This window comes from Macaca thibetana, chromosome 4, assembly GCF_024542745.1.
Source record: "Macaca thibetana thibetana isolate TM-01 chromosome 4, ASM2454274v1, whole genome shotgun sequence".
NCBI classification, from domain to species: Eukaryota; Metazoa; Chordata; class Mammalia; order Primates; family Cercopithecidae; genus Macaca; species Macaca thibetana.
In genome coordinates this window covers 55,030,975-55,053,653 of record NC_065581.1, presented here as the reverse complement: position 1 = coordinate 55,053,653, position 22,679 = coordinate 55,030,975, and the positions used below count along the sequence as shown (strand labels likewise).

Below are 22,679 nucleotides of genomic sequence, written 5' to 3'. Positions count from 1 at the left end.
ATGCAGACATGTTTGGTGCCAAAAAAGCTGATAGAAATCCATGTCTGGTTTGTGTTAAGGTTTGCATATCGAAATCTTCTGGGCTTGTTTCAACGCTTTTATCTTTAAACTGCATATTATGTTCCAACAGGGAGGATTTGCAAAGCATGAAAACAAGATTACCAAGGGATTAATCACTATGCTTAAAAAATAATTAATGCTTTTAAGTAAGTAAGCAATATAATAGTATTTGAATTGATTTATGGCATTTCTCATTTAAAAAAACAACTAATTAAGTCTCATAAGTGCTTATAATTAATTGGATATGACTGGAGCAAGTAGCCTATAGCTTTGGACTCAAAATACCAGGTCACTTCATTGAATTTACCTTACAAAGACAAATTTTATTTTTTTTCTTTAGGATCCGAATAAGAGAAAAAATTCATGAAATCATAGCCATTTGCCTTCCAAATCCAAATGTTTCTTAACTATTAACTGAAACTGGTTATTAACTGCTTTATGAGATTATATGAACTACTCAAAAGAGATGACTGGTGAATCATTATCATATAAAAACCATTAGTAACATATTGTAAAAATAGTGCTCTGCTTAAAAATTTAAATTCCTTTTGAAAATATAATCTGCTTAAATTCAAAATTAACACTAAATTTGCAAAAGTGACTCAACATTGTTTATTGAAATTGTTTTTGATAGAAACATGTAATTGATATTTTATGCCAATGGCCTCTAGTTAAACAAAACGAATTTTAACCTTTTATTCATAAAAGCATAGGGCAAACTATAGGTTTAGAAAGCTTTCCAAGGGACCTTGTTAACTTCTAGCCACAATGTTACAAAGCTAATATTTTAATAGAAAATATTTCACAACTGCCCCTCCCCTGGATGTTTTGCAGTCCAATGTTCTACTTAATGAATCTAATTATTTATGTATTTGCATCTATGCATCCCTTTCACGTGGAATTTTGATACTTCACAATCATGGGGGTAAGAAAAGGAAACCACCTGTCTCCTGACCACAGTTTTCCTAATACAGCAAACCTGAGATGTGGGAAGATTGAACTTTACATCAAATACATGGTTTTAATTGCTACATAAGATTAGACTCCTTTCATAACTGAATCCACAGTATGTTTCTAATTTAAAGAAATCCTAAAATTGTTTATCACCCAGAAACAACAGCAAATCCATGCAACAATCAAAGTTTTCATTCAAAGCCAAGAGAAGTACTTCCCTGACCATTCTTAAAAACTGAGCATGTGGAATAAAAACAAAGCTGATTTATAATCATACCTCGTGAATCTTGAGTGTTCAACATATGAATTCCATGGATAAATGGAACAGAGGTCTCAAGCATCCTTAAGGAAAAAAGACTGTCCCTTCTCTGACTTATACTCAGCTAATAATTTTGAAGTCAGGAGAACGCCATCACCAAGCCACCCCAAATCACTAAATTTAATGTTAACAAAATTCAACACTACATTTAATGTTAACAAAAACTCCATTTCTTGGTCATCTTTCCTTAATGTCATGTAAGAGATAACTATGAGACACTGTATTCACTTTAATCTTGCATGAGAATTATTCTCTTTAACAAAAGGCATAATCGGTTACTTCGGACCCCGGTCAAGGTGCTGACGCAGTAAAGCATGAGCCTATATACAATACCCAGAAGCAGTCCACTCACTCCTTTGCTACAATCCTTCCCAACTCCAACGGATCCCTCATTTCCCACACAGCATTTACAGAGATCTTCAAAAAATATACATCATGTCATTTCCTACTTAAAATCTTCATTTCCCATCAAATTGAGAATAAGACCAAACTTCTTACTGTAACCTGTAAGGCCTTATCCAAAATGTTTCCACCCTAATCTCTGCACTTATCACTCCTGTCGAGCTGACTGGGGTGGAGGTTCCCGGAGGGATGAAGGATTAGCATAAGTGTAGTGAGGATAGCGAGAAGTAGGTGGATATAATTTGGAGGTAACTCAAAGGGAATCACTCATGGATTGAGTTTGGTGAATGAGGGAAAAGAGGAATCAAAGATATCTCATGAGGACTTTGGCTTGAGTAACAAAGAAATGGTACAGCTACCACTAAAATAAGAAACAGGCTTGTGTCAAGAAATCAAGACTGCTACTGTATATATTTTAGATTTAGATAAAACCTAGGCTAGACATCCTAACAGAGATATCAAGTAGACAGCAGTTTATAAAAGACCAGAGTTAAGCCAAGGCTGGAGTATGAATTTGGGAGACACAAACATCCATATCTACTTTTTCAAACCCAAGACTACATAAGGGTCTTTTGGAGAGAGTGTATGTAGGGAAGAAAAGGTGTCCAGGACTGAGCTCAAAACACTGCATCTGATAGACATTCAGAAAAGGAAACTGGGAAGGAGTGACCTGTGAGGGAGAATAGAATTGAGGAGAGGGTGGTGTCATGAAAAACAGGGTTAAGAAAGTGTTTCGTACGCTCTAGGTGGTCAGCTGCATACAGTACTATTGAGAGGCCAAGAACAAGAAAACAGACATCTGAATATTGCATTTAGTAATGTAGGAACTGCCAATAACCCTGCCAAGAGAAATTTCAGTGAAGTAGCAGTGAGTTGACATCCTGTAGGAATGGGTTGATGAGAGACTTGGAATAAGAAAGTAAATTTTTCTTTCAGATATTTTGTCATAAAAGGAAAGAAGGGAATGAGATGGTAGCTGGTTAAAGACATAAAATTAAGGGAGAGCTTTTTTAAAGTTGGGAAAGGCAAAAACACATTTTGGAAATTAATGGTTAATCCACATGTATTAGCCTGTTCTCACACTGCTAATAAAGACATACCTGAGACTGAGTAATTTGTAAAGGAAAGAGGTTTAATGGACTCATGGTTCCACGTGGCTGGGGAGGCCTCACAATCATTGCAACAGACGAAGGAAAAGCAAAGGGACATTTTATACAGTGGCAGGCAAGAGAAAGCTTGTACAGGGCAACTCCTATTTATAAAACCATAAGATCTCATGAGACTTATTCACTACCATGAGAACAGCATGTGAAAAATCTGCCCCCATTATTCAATTACCTCTCACTGGGTCCCTCCCAAGGCAGGTGAGAATTATGGGAGCTACAATCCAAGATGAGATTTGGGTGGTGACACAGCCAAACCATATCACCAGGAGAAAAGAAAACAAAAAAAAAATGATGCTTGAGGAGAAAGAGAGAGCAAGAAAGCGAGAGAGAATGGTAGAGATGGAGGTACTGAAAAGACAAAAGATGGGATTCAGAACTCAAACGGGAGAATCAATTCAAGGTAAGCAGTAACCCAGATTACTGTAGGTTGAAAACTATGATTGTGGTGATATGAAAGAATTCCTGTCTGGTAGCTATACTTTCTCAGTAAAATATGTCTAGAGCTCCTCAGAGTGAGTTAATTAATTGGTTACACACATAGCATCTTGACCAACAGAACAAAGTAAAACAAAGCCAAAACTAATGACTGTTGAAATTAAGGCAGTTTTTGCAACTTTAACAGCATTTAAAGCAATATTAGTCAAATCATATATTTGGAGAATGAAATAGTTTATCTTCTTGAATTGAGAAAAGATGATAATACATTGTCTATAATTTATTTTAAAATAGTTCATCATAGTGTATTATAAGTATCTGTGCTGGTCTAAACTTCACTTCTTCTTTTTTTTTTTTCTTTTGAGACAGAGTCTTGCTCTGTCGCCCAGGCTGGAGTGCAGTGGCGCAATCTCTGTTCACTGCAAGCTCCACCTCCCGGGTTCACGCCATTCTTCTGCCTCAGCCTCCTGAGTAGCTGGGACTACAGGCACCCACCACTGCGCCTGGCTAATTTTTTGTATTTTTAGTAGAGACGGGGTTTCACTGTGGTCTCAATCTCCTGACCTTGTGATCCACCTGCCTCAGCCTCCCAAAGTGCTGGGATTACAGGCGTGAGCCACCGCACCTGGCCAACTTCACTTCTTGAACTGCAAAAAGATAATAATATGTTGTCTATAATTTATTTTAAAATAGTTCATCATAGTGTATTATAAGTATCTGTGCCGGTCTAAACTTCACTTCTTGAATTGTGAAAAGATAATGATAAGTTGTCTATAATTTATTTTAAAATAGTTCACCACAGTGTATTATAAATATCTGTGCTGGTCTAAACTGTCGGAAAGGCAGTTGCTTGCTCTAATCAGGAATCCATCCCCCTTCAGTGGCTTTCATTCTGAAAGACCAGACTTTGGAGCAACTGCTACAAGTTCTTCCAATGCCCATATTTTGATCAACCCTAGAGTATTAGTATAATAAATGTCAGAAATGGGTTTTATTATTAAAATTCATGACTTGTTAATCAGCATAATTGTGATAAATAATTAATTCCCATTGGTTAAATTCTATTTTTTTTTTTTTAACTTATGAGGCTAACCTAAAATATTTCAAAGTCGCATCCCACCCTTGTATCCCATAGTTTATATGTATCTCTTAAACTCAAAAGCACCTGTACTCTTAGACTTGGTACTCTAAGACTGATATTTGTCCTGTGTACTGTGTCCAGCCAAGTAGAAAGGAAGAATTGTCATTCTCTGATAGCCACTGTACAGGTAACAGAATCCTACCTCTGTAATGTTATCACATGTGCCTCTAATAAATTTTTCATGCAGCGTAGATGTGGGAACACCTAAAAGGACCGGAACTGAAGACTTCCTGAAGCTTATAGAGGTTGTATGAATTGGTCTGTGTCGTATTTTTGTAACTGTCAGTATACGTGGCAAAGTATGGACTGTGATTTATCTTCATTGTAATATAGTTAAGGAGGTTGTGAAGAAGTAAATAAACTTCACCAAATTCAAACACGTCAGTGACTCACATACATTTTTTTACCAATGTGAACATATTGTGCATAATCAAATTAGCTTAGGTCTGTTCACAACAGATGGTCTACTAGACTTTCTCCTTAAAATCCGCTACACCAAAAGGTTATGTCTGGAAAATCCACTCGAGCTCTGTTTTCAACTCTATCATTGGTTCTCCACATCTGACATTTGAATTTTTTTGCTTTTTTTTTTTTTTTTTTACTTTGACAGGGTCTTATTCTGTCATCCAGGCTAAAGTGCATTGGTGGGATGATAGCTCACAGCAGCCTCAAACTCCTGGGCTTAAGGGATCCTCCTGCCTCAGCCTCCCATGTACCTGGGACTACAGTGCATGCCACCATGACTGGCTAATTTTTTTTTTCTTTTGTTGGTAGAGATGAGGTCTTATTGTACTGCTAGGCTGATCTTAAACTCTTGACCTCAAGAGATCCTCCCACCTTGACCTCCAAAGTGCTGGGATTACAGGTGTGAGGCGCCACACCCAGCCTGACATTTGAAATCATTTACTGGAAGTTACCATCAGGTATGGCAAAGAAAACACAGGAAGAAGATATTTACCGGTATGTTTTACTTCCAATTTGTACAAAATGGATATATTTATGTTTTTAATCCTGAAGATAAGGTACATAGTTTTAAATCCTTGATTTAAAGAGCTCTTAGAACAGGCACAATAAGAAGAACTGAACAATACCCATGTAACTAAATCTCTGAAAAATAATATCTAATAGGTCAGTGAGTGATCATAGAATCTCAGAGGAAAGTTGTTTTATACATGCAAACAATAATATAAATAATATACATTGTATTTTTATCTTAACTAATTTTGCACATTTTTTCAATATTGTGTAGTACTATTTTCTTTTCAAGTAGCTACTTTCAAAAGCAAGATAAAAGAAAAAAATTATCTGTACTGGAACACTTATAGTCTAATATGAACTTTTTGCTACAAAATAAAATGATTAATTACTTCCTTTCATAGTGAATAGAGTAAAAACTATACCCAGAACATAAGTTCTACATTAACTATGACCCTAAATTAAAATCTTAGCAAAATTCTACCTCTCAAGCAAAAATGGATATTGAAGAAGTAGCAACTACTTTTTGCATGAGCTGTGTGTCTCAAATAAGAAAAGCTCAAGTACATTTCAGCACATTAAAAGCATTACAACTCATACTTTTAAACTGAGACTTGAAAAAATTTAAATTGATATAATAACCAATCGAAAGGCAGACATCCAAATAGTCGCTGTGTTTTTAGGTGATTCTGCATTCTTAATTTTTGTCGGAGATTGTTGGTTATTCCCAATATCATTCTCTCCTTTTTTTTTTTTTTTTGTAACAGAACCCCATTCATAGTTAGACACATTACCACACAGCTAAGCAAAACCTCTCTTTGATGCTTGGCATGGCATGTGACTATATTCTGGCCAAAGAGATAAAACAGAGGTGCTCGTCTATGCTTTAGAATGTCTTCTCAAAATGTGGAAACTATAACTCTATTTTCCAATTTTTTGTTGGTACTCAAATATTACTTTTGGAGCATGAAGAGCCAAACTAGCTCATGACTACAAGGGCCATTTTCCAGCAATGATGAAGCAGAAGGCTGCATGCAGCCTCGTCACTAACGACAAAGTGAATCCAGGCAAAATATCTTATGCATTAAAAATATGTACTTTAGTTAGGGTTGCCACCAATCTGACATATTCTTATATGGTACACAGTTTTTATCAAATAAACGTTAACCATTTTAATATATTCAACTTTCCTGGGTGATATTCTTGTCTACATGTGGCATACAAGTCACACAATGCTTCCTAATTGTTTCATATACCTAAGTCTCCTTACCCATGTAGATCCTAAGTTTCTCAAGGCCTGGGACTTTATAATACTCTTTTCTTATGACCCTCGATGCTTACTGCAATCTTGGATATATAAAAAGTTTTAAATACTATCAATTACTACTGTTAATATTCCAACATCCAAAATAATATAGAAATTGCACATTTAAACCATAAACAATAATACTTTGATACTTTCTAAATCTTTTAAAACTACTTTATGTATGAAAAAGTATACTTATGAAAATATTTTATTTTAAATCATATGAGGAAATTATTTAATTCAACAAATACAAAATTTGAAATAAAATTAAAATCCTCTAAATACCAATTAATCCAAATTCAACCAATATTTACTAGGCCTCCCACTTCATGGCACCATAATTAGTATGTGATAAGTAAATCACCATGTTTACTTTCAAGAAGTTGCTGTACAATTAAAATAAAGTAATACTCTATTAAACAATGTAGAATTAAATGATGAATGAGTTAATACCTGAAAGGTGCTTAGAACAGTTGTTGGCTCCGTAGTAAGTATTCAATAAATCTTAGTGTGTAAGGAGGAGGAAGGGTATGTTCAGTAAGACAAGAAAAAACATGCTACTCAGGGTATGTTACGGAAGGGTCTGTTAATTAAATATGTAGTGTGTTCAGGTTCTATGAGGGGTGAATTTCCCTTGACTGCCCAATCTTGTCACTATTAGAAACCACATTTGAAAAACAGGAATATGATCCCTAACTAATCCTGGGCACAGGGCTCCTTATGATGCCTTATGTTTTCTCATCATGTTACTAATATATATTAACTTCACCTATTATTTTAAGGATCATACCAACATGACAAAATAGAGAAGTTAAAATTAGCATTTTAAAGGTGTATTTTCTATTAAACATGTATTTTCTATTTTTAAACATGTATTTTCTATTTTTCAATGAAAATATACCTTCCATTTTCAAATAAATTACCTTCTTTCAATCCCAAAATACCTGCAATAGTAATGGCCCAAGGGTCCATGTACAGTTGTGTAAGTTGTATATTGAGCAAAACTGAGGTAAGTTCCACTTACAGAAACTACAGACATATTGACCCCTGGCAGAAATGAGAGAAGTGGGTCAGAGAGAAAATAGCAAGGGGTAAGGTATGTGGGGAAATGGAAAATACACGTTACCAAAAGTGGCATCCACCACTCATCTCTCTAACCAATGACAACCTCGTGCGAGACCCTGGACGCAGAATTGTCAGATTTTTCAATTTTTCAAGAGTAGCTAAACATCTGGATTTTTTAATAAAAAATTCTGGTTTTTAAATATTTCTAACTCATATTAATGCTATTTTCTGTTGGTTTTATTTTTTCTATATAGATTACCACATTATCTACAAATAATAAAAGTTTTACTTTTTCTCTTCAGATTGTTTTACTTCATTTTTTCTCTTAAAGCATAACAAATATCTCCCTGTTAAATGTAGCAAAAAAGGTAGAAATCCATGTTTTATTACTAGTCATAAAGGGAATATATCTACATTTCTCTATTATGTATGATGTTTACTTGGAGTTTTGGTGTAGACATCTTTACTGCGATAAAGAAATACATTTTTGTTTCTAATAACGGAATTGAGAAAAATTGCCACATAGGATATGAGCTCTCATGAATAAATAGCATTTATTCATAACAACAGTCAACCAACTATAAAATATATTTTTAAAATATGCAATACAATGTTTGAGCTCTGGAGTTTGAAACAGCCTGAGAAACATGGAGAAACCCCATCTCTATATAAAAAAAACAAAAATATAGCCAGGCATAGTGGTAGGCACTTGTAGTCCCAGCTACTTGGAAGTCTAAAGCAGGAGAATCACTTGAGCCTGGGGAAGGTCGAGGCTGCATTGAGCCATGATGGCACCACTGTACTGCAGCCTGGGTGACAGAGCAAGACTCTGTCAAAAAAAAAAAAAAAAAAAAAAAGCAATACAAACTAAATCTTAAAATATCCAGGAATAAACAAAGAGTATTATAAGGCCACTATAGAGTAAAGTCTTAAATCTATTTGAGGGTATTTTTAAAACTCAGAGTAAGTGGAGAAATATCCTACACTCTTTGATGAGATGTCATCACATTACAGAGTTCAACTATCTTCAGATACGTCTATAAATTTTATGCAATTCTATTCAAAATTCTAGCTGAAGTGCTTTTGAGGAACTAGAAAAACTTATTCAAAAACTGTTTATGGAATATTAATGTCTATGTGACCTAAGTCACATAAGCGGGGGGTGAATAAGCTGACTTGCTGTACCGGATATTAAGTTATACTACAAGGCTGTGGATAGGAAAAAGTAAGTCACAGAAAGAAGAAAGACAAACATTAATGAGTCTATGAAGAGAAGCTCAAACCTACTAGAAATTAGAGAAATGCAAATTAAAATGACAATGAGAAATCATGTTTTACTGATTATATAAGTAAAGGTTACTTCTCTGCATAATATTAATTGTTAGAGGTGTGTCCCCATATAGTACTAGGGGACCATAAACTAATGCAGCTACTTCTGAGAGCCATCTGGCAGATTACCTGCATACCTGCAACCCAACAATTCGAGTCTTGTTGTATCATGCAAGTCGATAAAAAGGCATGCATGAGGCTGTCCATCATGGACTTCTTTACGATAGCAAAGAGCTGTCAACAACCTAGGTGTCCACCCACCATGGAGGGAACAGGGAGTTAGATGAGATGAAGGGACATCACAGAGAATTAAGCATCAGTCAGAAGCCACAGACTAGTCCCAGTAGTCCGTGGAGACATGGAGAGGGTCTTAAAACATGCTGCTGTCTGAGAAAATCAAGAAAGAGAATGAGGTCTGTAGCATAATATGGTCTATATAAATTAATAATTCAAGCACACAAAACAAGGCTACCTGCTGTAAAAGGGTACACAAACTGTTTTTAAAGGAGGTTACCTTTGGAGAAAGATGGGAATGGCTCATAAAAGTTAAAGGAAAGGAAAGGAAAAGAAAGGAAAGGGAGAGGGAGAAGGAGAGGGGTAGAAAGGAAAGAAAGAGAAAGAGAGAGAGAGAAAAAGAAAAAGAAAGAAAGAGAAAGAAAGGAAAGAAAGAAAGAAAAGAAAGAAAGAAAGAAAGAAAGAAAGAAAGAAAAAAAGAAAGAAAGAAAGAAAGAAAGAAAGAAGAAAGAAAAAAGAAAGAAAGAAAGAAAAGAAAGAAAGAAAGAAAGGAAGGAAGGAAAGGAAAGAAAGGAAAGAAAGAAAGAAAGAAAAAGAAAGAAAGAAAGAAAGAAAAAGAAAGAAAGAAAGAAAGAGAGAAAGAGAAAGAGAAAGAGAAAGAAAGAAAGAAAGAAAGAAAGAAAGAGAAAGAAAGAAAGGAAGGAGAGGAGAGGAGAGGAGAGGAGGAACTGAGAGAGGAAGGAAGAAAGGAAGGAAAGTCTGGGCGCAGTGGTTCGTTCCTGTAATCCTAGCACTTTGGGAGGTCAAGGTGGGAGGATAGCTTGAGGTCAGGAGTTTTAAGACGAGCCTAGGAAACATAGCAAGAACCCATCTTTACAAAAAATAAAAGAAATTAGCTGGGTGTGGTGGCACACATCTGTAGTCCTAGCTACTCAAGAGGCTGAGGGAGGAGGATTGTTTGAGTTCAGGAGTTCGAGGCTACAGTGAGACATGATCCTGCCACTGCACTCCAGTCTGGGTGACAGAGCAAGACTGTTTTCTCTCTCTCTCTCTCTCTCTCTCTCTCTCTCTCTCTCACACACACACACACACACACACAAGAGAAAAAAAGGAAGGATAAAAGAAAGGGAGAGAAGGATGGAAGGAGGGAAGAAGGGAACGCTGTTTATAGGTAAAATGTAAAGACTAAGGATAAATAATAATTAAGTGGAAAATTTAAAATAATACATATGTAAACACATAAAGAGACATTTCCTCAATTTTACAAGCAAGATGGCATTATTGAGAATGAAGGCTACGGCATCTGGATTTTTTTTTTTTTTAAACAGAGTCTTGCTCTGACTTTTTAAATGACATCTGGGTTTTGAAATAAGGATTCCAAGCCCCTAGTTTACCCTAAAATGTTTTCTAACTGGGATTTCTAGCCACCATCACCCATTTACGGTAGTGTGATGGAGAAGTCTGATTAACCCTGAAGTTCTGCTAAGGAGATTTCATACAATGAGAGACAGAAAAATAAAGCCTCATCTAAGTGTAGTTGTAGAATTTTGTTTTGTTTTTGTTGCAGAGCTTGATTATATCAAATGCTCAAAATTCATAGTCATTCTCCTCCAATTAAATAAATATAATGAATACCATCATCCTCCTTATGTTGTATTTATCCATTTAACCTTAGACTTTTTCAACTACTCTATATGAATTCCTCCTTTCTTTTTAATAATTTTAAAAGTCCAAGACTGGAAAAACAAATGAAGCAAAACAAAAATACACATGAAGAATATATTTGGTATGACTTAGGTAGAGCGGATAACTGACTTTATTTTATTTTGTCCTGGTTTTAATAGCATTACTAATACCACAGTTTCTAATGCTCATGCATCCATTAGCCCCTTGAAATAACAACTAAAATCTACGGATAGTAGATTTGTGACTTTCTACTTACTATCACAAGATAGTAAATCTTGTGACTTTCTTGAGACTCTCTAAGAAGTTACACACAAAAAGTCTTGAGAAACCTGATGTCAATACAAAGGAGAGAGAGAGAAGAGTTTTAAGTAATCCTTATATAAGTTGAGTGAGTGTTCAAAACTCACTGGTCAGGATTCCGATCAGCACTCAGGACTGTCAGATCAGAACTTTCCTGAAGTTGCTTGTATTACACAGGAACCCCACATCCAAACCAAAGCACTTTAACAATCCAAAGAAATGTATTTTATCAATTGCAATAATCATTTTTATTTCATTGAAAGAAGGAAAAAGAGAGAGAAAGTTTGTCAGATCTTGTTGTTATGAACGAGGATAATGTTGAAACACATTCCCAAAGCCTACCTTCTGGATACCAAGGCTGTGTGTGACGAGGCCATTCTTTCTCTTCATGGCAAAAGGACTTGTAGTCAGGACAGCAATCAGAATTTTCTCTGTCACAGAATTTATCGCAGTAGCACAATGCATTCGCCTCATAGAACTCAGTGACACAGCCATCATCTCTGTCTTCACAACAGCCAAAATTTCTACAGTATTGCCCTTGGAAAATGGCTCTTTTGAATCGAGTACCTTGCAAAACAGTGTGATTTGTAGTGAAATAAGCTTCTAGGTCCACTTCTCTTTGAGGTAAATACTGCTTCTCCATCCAGATTTCTGCAGTAAGGTAAGAGAAGATTAAGATCTTATATCCAGTCCACATTCTCTGGAAGTCAGGTATAGCTTCCACTTTCCGTTATATCCAATACCCTTAGCCTTATGGGCTTCTCCTTGGAACCTGAATTCTTGTCATCAAGACACTTCAACCTGAACCCTGAAACTGATCCTTTACTTGAAATGAGTATACTTGTAGTTAAACATTAATCAAGAATTTCAATGTTTGACCAAGATAATGTATGTTAGAAATAAACTATTGTTATTCCGCCAAAGTTAAAAAAACTTATATTTCATATAATGTAGAAATTTTGCATCATCAAAATATCTACATAAAATCTTATGCATAGCGATACATTGAATATTGCATGCCTCTCAAAAATCTAGGTTCTTAAATCAAAAGCCTCCTTAGAATATACATGACCCAGATTATGGCTAAAATAAACACTGGCAAGGTACAGGAAATTCAAAAGTCAAAATTGCAATTATTCATTTTATCTGCTTGCATTGCAATGAAAATGCAAGCTCTCATGAGGTTGCCTGCTAGGATCTGTCACATCAATAACAGTTGCTCTAAATCATGCCCAGTCACACACTGGTTTGATTTCCCATCTGCACCCCATTTACCTAGCAGAAGCATTTTGATTTCAAGGCTTAGTGGAACCTAATTCAGCAAGAAATTCCCTGAGGGTGACCTTAGTTCTCTCCACCTGAGTTCCTGCTTAGCATAAATACTGGGAACCTTCAGTATCTTGAAGGAAGTTTATACTCAAGTCAGTACTCAGTGTGAATGAGCTATGGGGGAAGGGTATTGTGAAGGAAACTGGAAGGACAAGGTGTCATTAGTGTTTTTATAGAGTTGTGTGTTTACACTGGTTTTTGGCTACACTGTATTTATTTATTAACTACAATAACTTCCTTTGGATTGAGGATAAGTAACCAGTAGAGGATGATTCAGCAAGAGTTGTTGGGTGGACTAGTGGAAAGCACCTGTCTTGGCAATCAGAAAACCCGGACTCTGGTCCCTGAGCTACTGTTTAATTGGTTCTATAACCTTGGGTTCACCATTTACTTCTCTGGTCTTCAGTTATTTGTCTATGAAATGGGGTATTCCTTTCCCAGGCTATTTCATAACTCCAACCCTACAAACTTGCTCCTTGACCTTGCTCTATATTTTATTCAACTCACAATTTTGTCTTTATTGTGTCGTTTTCTTCTGGCACCTTCCTCTCAGGCTTTAAACCAATTGAGTCTCTCTCTTTTTAAAAAAAAAAAAATTCTACATTATCTTGATGTCACTATCCGTAATGACCCTGTCTCTTCCATCCAACACCTGCTGCCTCCACTTCCTTGCCATCTACTGAGTCACTAAATTACTGCAAAGTACTGCCTCCATTCCCACCTGCTTTCACCAATGACCTCCTACCAACCACTCCCCCATGGGTCTGTGTTTATCCTTGTCACACAGGTGTCTTATGCAGCATTCAAAGAGAGTAGATGTTAAGTGTGCTCACCAAAAAAAAAAAAAGAAAGAAAGAAAAAAAAAGGATGAAAGAGAGAAGGAGGGAGGGAAAAGAGAGAGAGAAAGAAGAAAATTGAAACTATGTGAGGTGATGAATATGTCCATGAGCTTGATTGGGTTGATTATTTTACAATGTATGTGCATATCAAAACATCAAGTTGTACACTTTAAATATATACAATTTTTATTTGTCAATTATACCTCAGCAAAACTGCAGGGAAAAGAGAGGAAGGGAGCATAAAAGTTAGACTGATGGAATTCAAATGCTAGCTCTGCCACTGACTAGCAGCATGTCTTTGGGTATGTGGCTTAGTCTACACTGCAATGTGCTCATCTGCACATTTGGATAATAATATTTATTACCACATCAGATGGGTGGGAAATTTAAATGCGATAACAACACAAAGTACTTAGCACATCACACATGCTAAATAAATGTTAATTTTCATTAATAAGCATACCCACTACCTAGAAACTCTTCCTCCCTTGCTTTCTATGCTTTCATTCTCTCTTGATTCTCTTCTCATTCTTCATAATGCTACCGATTTACCTGCCCACTCTTGGATTCATTTCCTGCCCTTCTCAATGATCATTTGAAATTTACTTTCACTGACATTCTCAACACTCCTGCTTCCAGTCCTCACACCTCATATTCCCTCAAACTTCCAACACTGAATCTGTTTAAAAGCTATGGGCCACAAGATCATATCCAAGGTGGACCTCCAACTTCATCTCTCTGAACTTAATTTATATCATTTATACCTTGCACACACTGATCCCGTCCTCACACTGGGTTTCTTGCCCATTCCTCAAACATACCATGGACACTTCTGTCTCAGTGCCTTTGCACTTGCTGCTTCCTCTGTCTGAATCATGCTTTCCCAGATAACCAAATAGCTGTATCTCTTTCGACCTCTCGGGGAGGTATTTCCCACACACTCTATACAAAATGACAAACCCTCTTCTGTCTCAACATCCTCTATCCCTTTCTCTGTACTTATCACGTTATACTATAATTTTATTCATTGGCTTTATTTTCTGCACTTCCCCTCCAAAATGTAAGGTCTACAAGATCAGATAATTTTGTCTATTCTGTCATAGTTTTATCTCAAGCTCCTAAGACAGTGCCTAACACATAGTAGATGCTCAATAAATATTTATTCAATAAATAAATAAATTCTGCAATTTGCATTTTTCCCCTCTACCTTCTCTACTGAGGGCTGCTGGAGATGATCTACTAGACCATAAAATTTGTGACACCATAAATTTTGGGTTATTTACCTTAGCAGAGCTCTTAAATGCTGCTCATATTTCTTTAATTTGTCTCTTCTTTCCCTTGGTGACTACTACAAATCTCTTTGCCTTCCTAACTTATTCTCTCATTTTCTAGAGCTGACCCTTTCCCACAGGTTGCCAAGAAAACAAAAAAAGCAAATGTTAATCCCACACCTTCCTGTCATAAAAACCATAAACCTGTCTACATTTGCAGCCATCTTCCTTTCTTCCTTCCAGACTGAAGACAAGGTACCAGGGTTCCCAGATAATTCTTCCATCTATAATTTTCAGTCTGACACCATTTATCTCTTCCTTCCCTTACCTCTTAGGTCCCATACATCATCAACCTCCCTCTCAGCCAGTTCCTTCAGTCCATTAGTAGGATAGTAGCAGACACCATTGTCACTCCACTCATATTCTCACCATTCTTACCACTTTAGTACAAGCTAGTTAGAACTACAGCTATATGAAGTATTTATTGGCCAAAGCCCACTCCTCCTTCTTCCTCCCCTACTCCCAGAATAACAAGCCAGATATGTTGAGGAATTAAAACCCTCCCCCAACCCAGAATCAAACTTTATTTTATTTTTAATTGAAAATTAAAAATTGTATAATTTGTGGCATACAATTTGATGCCTTGTAGTATGTATGTATACATTGTGGAAAGACTAAATCAAGCTAATTAAAATATAAAGTAGGACACATACTTATCTTTTTCAAGTATACAGTTGTCTCTCGGTATCCATGGAGGATTGGTTCCAGGACCCCCTACAGATACCCAAATCTGCAGACACTCAAGTCTCTTATGTTAAATAGCAAAGTATCTGCATATAACCTACTGTATATCCTCTTGTATAATTTAAATCATCTCTAAATTACTTACAATACCTATTACAATGTAAATGTTACATAAGTAATTATTACACTGTATTTTTTAATGTGTATAAATTTTTTACTGTTGTATTGCTATCTTTTGTAGCTCTTAAAAATATTTTCAATTTGAGATTGGTTGAATCCATCAATGCAAAACCCACAGATACAGAGCACCAACTATATATTATTATTATCTATAGTCACCGTAATTTACAATAGAGCTCTGAAACTTACTCCTCCTAACTGAAATTTTGCATCCCTTGATTGACATTTCCCCAATTCCCTTATCACCCAACCTCTGGTAACCTCCATTCTACTCTCCTTCTACCAGTTCAACTTTTATAGATTCCACATATAAACGAGAGCATTTAGTGTTTGTCTTATGTGTCTGGTTTATTTTATTTCACATCATGTTCTTCAGGTTCATTCATGTTGTCACCAGTGACAATATTTCCTTCTTTTTAAGGCTAAATTTTGTATATATACCACATTTTCTTTATTCATTCATTCACCAGCAAACACTTAAGTCAATTCCACATTTTGGCTATACTACTGCAATGAACGTGTGAGTGCAAATATCTCTTCAATATATTGATTTCATATCATTTTAAATATAGCAAGTAGTAGAACTTCTAGATCATATGTTAGTTCTATTTTTAACTTTTTGAGGAACTTCCATACTGTTTTCCATAATGGCTGAACTACTTTACATTCCTACTAATAATGTGTAAGCATCCTCTTTTCTCCACTTTCTTGCCAAAACGTGTTATCTTTTGTTTCTTTGATAATAACCATTCTAATACATGTGAGGTGATATCTCATGGTGATTTTAATTTGCATTATCCTGATGATTAGTGATACTGAACATTTTTGCATGTATCTGTTGGCCATTTGAGTGTCTTGTTTTGAGAAATGTTGATTCAGGCCCTTTGCCTATTTTTTAATAGGACTGTTTTCTTGCTATCAAATTGTTTTGAGTTCCTGATATATTTTGGATTTGAACCCCTTATCAGATGTGTGGTTTGTAAATATGTGTGCCCAATCCATTGGTTGTCTTGTCACACTGTTGATTGTTTTCTTCGCTGTTGCAGAAGCTTTTTAGTTTATATAATCCCACTTGCCTATTTTTGCTTTGGTTGCCTGTGTTTCTGGGGTCATATCAAAAAAATTGTTGCCTTGACTAATGTCACCAAGCTTTCAGAAGCAACCTTTGAATAATACCTAAAAGATGTGGCATATAAACATGCCCATCCCCCATCCTTGGTTGAGCAATCTCTGCTATCCACATCTACATAATCCATGTCTTGAGATAAGAATAGGAGCTCTATAGTGAGAGGGATTGACAATTGTACCCTCGCCAATTTATTTATATGATTAAATACTGCAGTTCACCAGTGTCTGGTAGGTATATCTACTGATTATAGTATCTTGCTTTAACTCATTCACCTACTCTAAATTGACAAAAGCTTTTAAAAATTTCTGCAAAGAAACTTCACATTGAAAGTGACAAATCTGACACAAATTCTACAAATAGTGTATTGCTTTAAACCAGTGGTTTTCAACAAGGGGTTGAGTTTACACCTTAAGAGAAGTTTAGCATGTGTGGAGACAGTTTTATTGTTCAGACTGGAGAGATGCCACTGGAGGCAAATGAGTAGAGAATAGGAATGCTGCTAAACATTCTAGAATACACAAGACAGAACCCATAACAAAGAATCATATAGCCCAAAATGGCAGTAATATCATTGTTGATAAATGCCGATTTAGATATATCAAAAAAAATTGTTTAATTAACAAGACATCAGATAAAAGCTAAAATTATCAAACTTATTTGCTATTCTGATTTATATAAAGGTTCATAAGATGGGCCTCCAATAAGTGGTTGCTTTGAGATATTAACTAATGATGGCAATACATATATACTGGGGCTGCTCCCTCAAAAATTTTGCGTGCAGTACATACATGACTGAAAATATTAGAGTCCATCATGCCACAACCTCCTCCAATTTGATCATTCTCCTTGGGTGAGGTACATTTTAGGGGAGAAGAAAAGTGCTACAGTCTGTCTTATGATTACTTTTACTACCTCTATTGCACAAGAAAGAATGGAGGTCAGCAGCCTCCTGATTTTACGTTGGGAAGAATGAAGCTTATCAAATAACCTTCCTGACATAAGATCTTAACTAGATGCTGCAAAAATGGACTGAAAATTGGAAATTGCAGTCATGCTTATAATTGGCAGTTTTCAGGTGTATTTAAATATGTAAAAATGCAAACCTTAAAGAGGGAATATTACGTTCTGCCAAACCACTCTCTCTGATCTGTGTTTTTTGGGGGACATAGTACAGTCCCTTTTTCAATGTAGAGCAAAGTGGTGTGTGTGCATGTGTGTGTGTGTGTGTGTGTGTGTGTGTGTGAGAGAGAGAGAGAGAGAGAGAGAGAGAGAGAGAGAAAGAGACAGAGACACAGAGAGAACAGGAAGATAGGCTTTCTAAAAGCAATTCATTGGATTGGTTTAATTTCCATTACTAGAAATTTATTACTTTAAATTATGGAGTGTGCAAAAATTTTATTCAGTAGCAAGTGTTATTTGGTAAGATAGATTAAGTAATATTAACTCACTTATGAAGGTCCAGGCTTGATCTCTTCAATGTCACAAGAGATCTAGGATGGTTTCATGAAGCAGTGAGGCTTGGTGGGGGTGGCAAAAAGAGTAGAGAAAATGCTTGCTTCTGAACACCAAGTGCTCATTCCTCACACATGGGGCCATCCATTAATTATTTGAAGCTACCTTCTTATTTCTATTCAACTGAGTTAATTCAAATTTTAGAATGAATAATTTTAATAAGACAAAAAAAGAGTCTCTGACTATAGGATGCATTTATCTTTGAATTAAGCCGCTGTGGGAGACTGGAAGATTATGCACATTACAGTTACAATATACATCTATATATAGACATATAAATGCCTATATTGTACACAATACATATTATATATTAGTGTGTGTATATAATCTCATGTGATCGTTGCAACAGTCTGTGATGGCAAACAGTATGAATACTATTCCTATTTTAGGTTTTACAGATGAAGGGCTGGCTCAAGTGACTAAGCAGTGTCAAACAACCAGTAATGATGTGTTTGACAGCAAGCTCAGTGAGCATTTCCCTGCCCCCTCCTGCATTTGTTTCTGTCTACAAATTTACCCTGGCCTCTTGTCTGAAGTCTGGTCTTAGCCCATGACAAGAATAAATTTTCCAGAACCTTTTCAAATCCAGGTATTAGTCAGGTAGAGGGAGTATGGGAAGGGAAGTCGGGGGCAAAGGTAAGGTCTAGGTAAAGATTGTGGAGCTTTTCACTGATTGGTTGTGTGTTATGCACTCAAGTGAAACTCCACTCTTCTCTGGAAGTTTAGTAGTTAATGCAAATTTGATCTCTAATTATACATGGCTGAGAAAATTGAAAACAAAATGAAGAACTTAACAGACTCAAGAAATGGAAGAGAGGATCCTGCAATAGCTCCCAATTGACAACAGTTCAGGATGCTGGGCCTAGGTCCAGGCTTTTTGCAATTTTGCTCAAGGCCTTCTAACCTCTCATTATAACTAAACAGGTACTTTGGGTTCTACTTTCGTCTTGTTTTTGACTTTTTTTGCAATAGCAATTTCAACATCTTTTTCCACTTTTTATTTCCCAACACAGAACTGCACAGTATGGTGATTTATGTAGTGTGCATTTGCAAATTAAGACAGCCTGGAGAGGACATTTGGTTTAGACCATCAAGCACCAAAGAAAACTTCTAATGGGCCAAGATGATGCATCCATTTAAGCCTGGAAGGAAGAGAAAGAGAGGCCCTGACAAAAACCTCATTTCACCGCCCACCTGATCAATCTCCACTCTGGTTCATGGGCCTCCCACAGAGATTATGTTGCCAATTCTTTGCCTCAATGTAGACAGAGGAGGAGCCATTCAAACTTGCTAATGACAAAACCCCAAAGAAACCAAAAAGTAACAAATAAAAAAATGAAGGAAAATGCATGAAGGCAAAGAAACTAGCAACAGACTAAAATGGAGAAAAAGCTAACAGAAAAAAAGTTGTTATGGGGAAAACAATCTGTGCATATAAGTAAGAATATTTATTTTCACATCAAAAGTATAATTTTAGTATGCTTAAACAAGAAACATTATGGGAAATACAAAACAATTACTTCTAGAGCTAATAACAATTTTTAATTAGTGCTTTATTTCACAAGAGGCACTTGAAAATAAGAAATAGGCCTGGTGTGTCATTCTCTTAACATGCTTCTAGTAGTGTAATGTTTTCAGGAAAGAAGTTTATTTTATTTACTCATTCTTTTATTCAAAAAGCATGTGTTGAACTCCAAATGTATTTCACGCCCTATGCTATATTCTGGGAATATAATGATTAATGAAACCTGATTCTAATTCTTAAAGACCAAGCCAGTATGGCCAGAGATGCCAACTTATAAAAAAAAATCATTGCATTGAGGCTTGACAAGTGTCATTACTGGCATATGTAGAGGGCAAACAAGGGCACAAAGAAGAGTAGTCAATGCTTCCTGGTAGCATTAGGGAAGACAACACTAAAAAATGACATTTCAGTTGAATCTTAAAGAGTAAGTAGGATATTTGCCATGTAAAGTAGACAGAATTTCTAGACAAGAAACAGAATATAACATATAGCATATTTGAAAAGGTGGGAGAGGCCAGGTCATTTTGGGCCTTGAATGACAAGGATATAGTATAAAGTATATAGACTTGACTCCAAAAATGTAAAAAAAAATGTGAGTCATGTGTTTTTGCTCTCCCTTTTTCTTTGAATAACAGCACATGGCTTTCTTTGGGGATCTGTTCTTCTCCCACTTTCCCAAAGTCCTGGTGAGACCATCAGTAATCAGTCCTTACCTTTATCACTTCCCAGAAGTGTCTGCACATGACATAAGCTAAGCCAATCACTCTTTCCTGACAATTTGAATCTTCAGTGGAGTGACTAGTGTACAAAGCAGAAGGAGCTGAGTCATTCAGACACCAGCACTTCCAAAATTGATCATGAGTTATAGACCGAGATCCTTGATTATTCAACTTTTCCTTAATTTCTATGAGTACTAGTATTCTTCTAACAAGTTCTTTTTTTTTCTTTTGGTTTAAATTGACCAGAGTTTGAGTCTGCTTTTTGCAACCAAAGAATCCTTGAAATAGAAAGTTATTTCAGATTCATAACAAGACAGGGATATGGTCAGAATGGCATTTTTCAGTGGATCATTATGTTACCAGAATAAAAGACACATTGGATGATAGTGAGATCGGAGGCTAAGAGATGAGTCAGGAAACTATGCAATAGTTTAGGTGAAATATGATGATAACTTGTCCTTGAGAAATGGTTCTGGAATAGAAAGTTAAATAAGAAAAATATTAAGTGGGTCATACTTCCATAATGTCAAATTGGCTATGGGGATAAAGGAATAAGAGTTGCCTAGGGTGAGTTTCATTTTCCTTTCTTGAATGACTACATAGTAACTTTAGCTTAGGAGAAGCAGTTTAAGGCACAGATGAGCTCAGTTTGAAACCTATTAAGTTTGATATTCTAGTGGGTTACCCAGATGGATATGTCTAATGAAAAACTGACTTCCGTTATTGCTATAGTTTAGATTTGGAAGTCATCAACACACAGCTGATGGTAAAAGCCATGGAAATGAATGACATTACCCATCATCAGCCAGGACTGAAGCATGACTCTGTCAGTAAGATGGTTGAATAGTCGAAATGCCCTTGTAAGTCTTCAATAAATAGTTTTATTTTAATTTTAGAACTTTATGGGCTCTATTATAAGTTTGGTTTTAAAAAATAATTTCTCTCATAAACTATTTGAAAATTCCAACCATCCCTTGTGTATTTGTTTTATGAGAGACATTGTGGTCTCATAATGGAATGATCCTTAGCTTTGGATTCAAATCAAATCAGATTGAAATCCCTTCCTAGCCATGTGACATTGGTCAAGTTAGTTATTTTCATATAGGCTTGGTTAACTCAAATATCAAAATTGGAAGTATAATACCAAACTTAGATAGTTGCTTTGAGGATTAAATAACATAATGGATGAGAAAGTACTGGAATCATGCAGAAGCTCCTTTACTTGCAAAGGAATATTTTCCCAAAGGTTGATTTTAAATTAATGAGTTTCAAAGTCTGAAGGGACTTGGAAGGTTTTTGGCATGTGTTGGCATGTGACTTCTAGAAGCATTTACCCTAAAAGGACTTAAAACCAACCATAAGCTTCTCCTCTTTGCTGATATATGTTCAATTAGGAATAAGGAATCTTTTGCAAAACATGACTGTTTTATCTACATACAAAGGTGTGCCAGGCAAAATGGCTGACTATATGCAGCCAAGAGGAACATCTGCCACTGAGGGATGGGGACATCAAGGAGACTGGTGCACTCTGAGCAGATCTTTGGAGGGAAGACCTTGAGAATTGACGGGGGGTGGACACAGATGCCGGACTTAAAAGGGAGAGAACTGGGAACCTGCATGGGGCTACCATGCTCTGGGACTCATTCCTGGCCCCCAGTGACTCCTGGGGAAAGAATGAGTTGAAAAGGCAAGGAAGGACCCACTCTCACCATGGACTTCTGGAATCCTGGCAGCGAGAGACCCCCACACCCTCCATACACTCTTGAGCTGTCAGATAGAGCTGTTTAGAATGGTGGTAAGGGCAGGACTCCAGCCTGTGCAAAGCCCAGAAGGTTTGGTATGGGAACATCTACAGGGAGAATGTTCAAGGATGTCCTTCCCCAAAGGCTCACCATGCAGACTTCAGTCTTAGTGGAACTTTTGGACCTGAACAGAGCAGGGTGATCTTGCCCATGAGATGGCAACCAGTCTAACCTGAGGCCCCACTGTCTGCTGGCCCCTCCTGGGATCCTAGCCTGGCTGAACCTACTTGCAGGGCAGCCTCAAATGCCCAATCAGG

At 36.3% G+C, this 22,679-nt stretch overlaps 1 protein-coding gene across 7 annotated transcripts in view; it reads right to left on the bottom strand.

Annotated features, from left to right (window-relative positions):
• Positions 1–12,243, bottom strand: part of TINAG (tubulointerstitial nephritis antigen) — an 85,538-nt gene extending 73,295 nt beyond the window's left edge. For 2 of the 7 annotated variants that reach the window (XM_050789564.1, XM_050789562.1), the window contains exon 1: positions 11,715–12,210. In XM_050789564.1, coding sequence (XP_050645521.1) covers positions 11,715–12,069 — 355 coding nt within the window. In that variant the 5' untranslated portion in view covers positions 12,070–12,210. Of the gene's footprint in view, positions 1–11,714 lie in introns of all 7 variants that reach the window. The other 5 variants (XM_050789565.1, XM_050789566.1, XM_050789567.1 and 2 more) reach the window with 5 other exon arrangements.
• Positions 12,244–22,679: the final 10,436 nt, after the last annotated feature.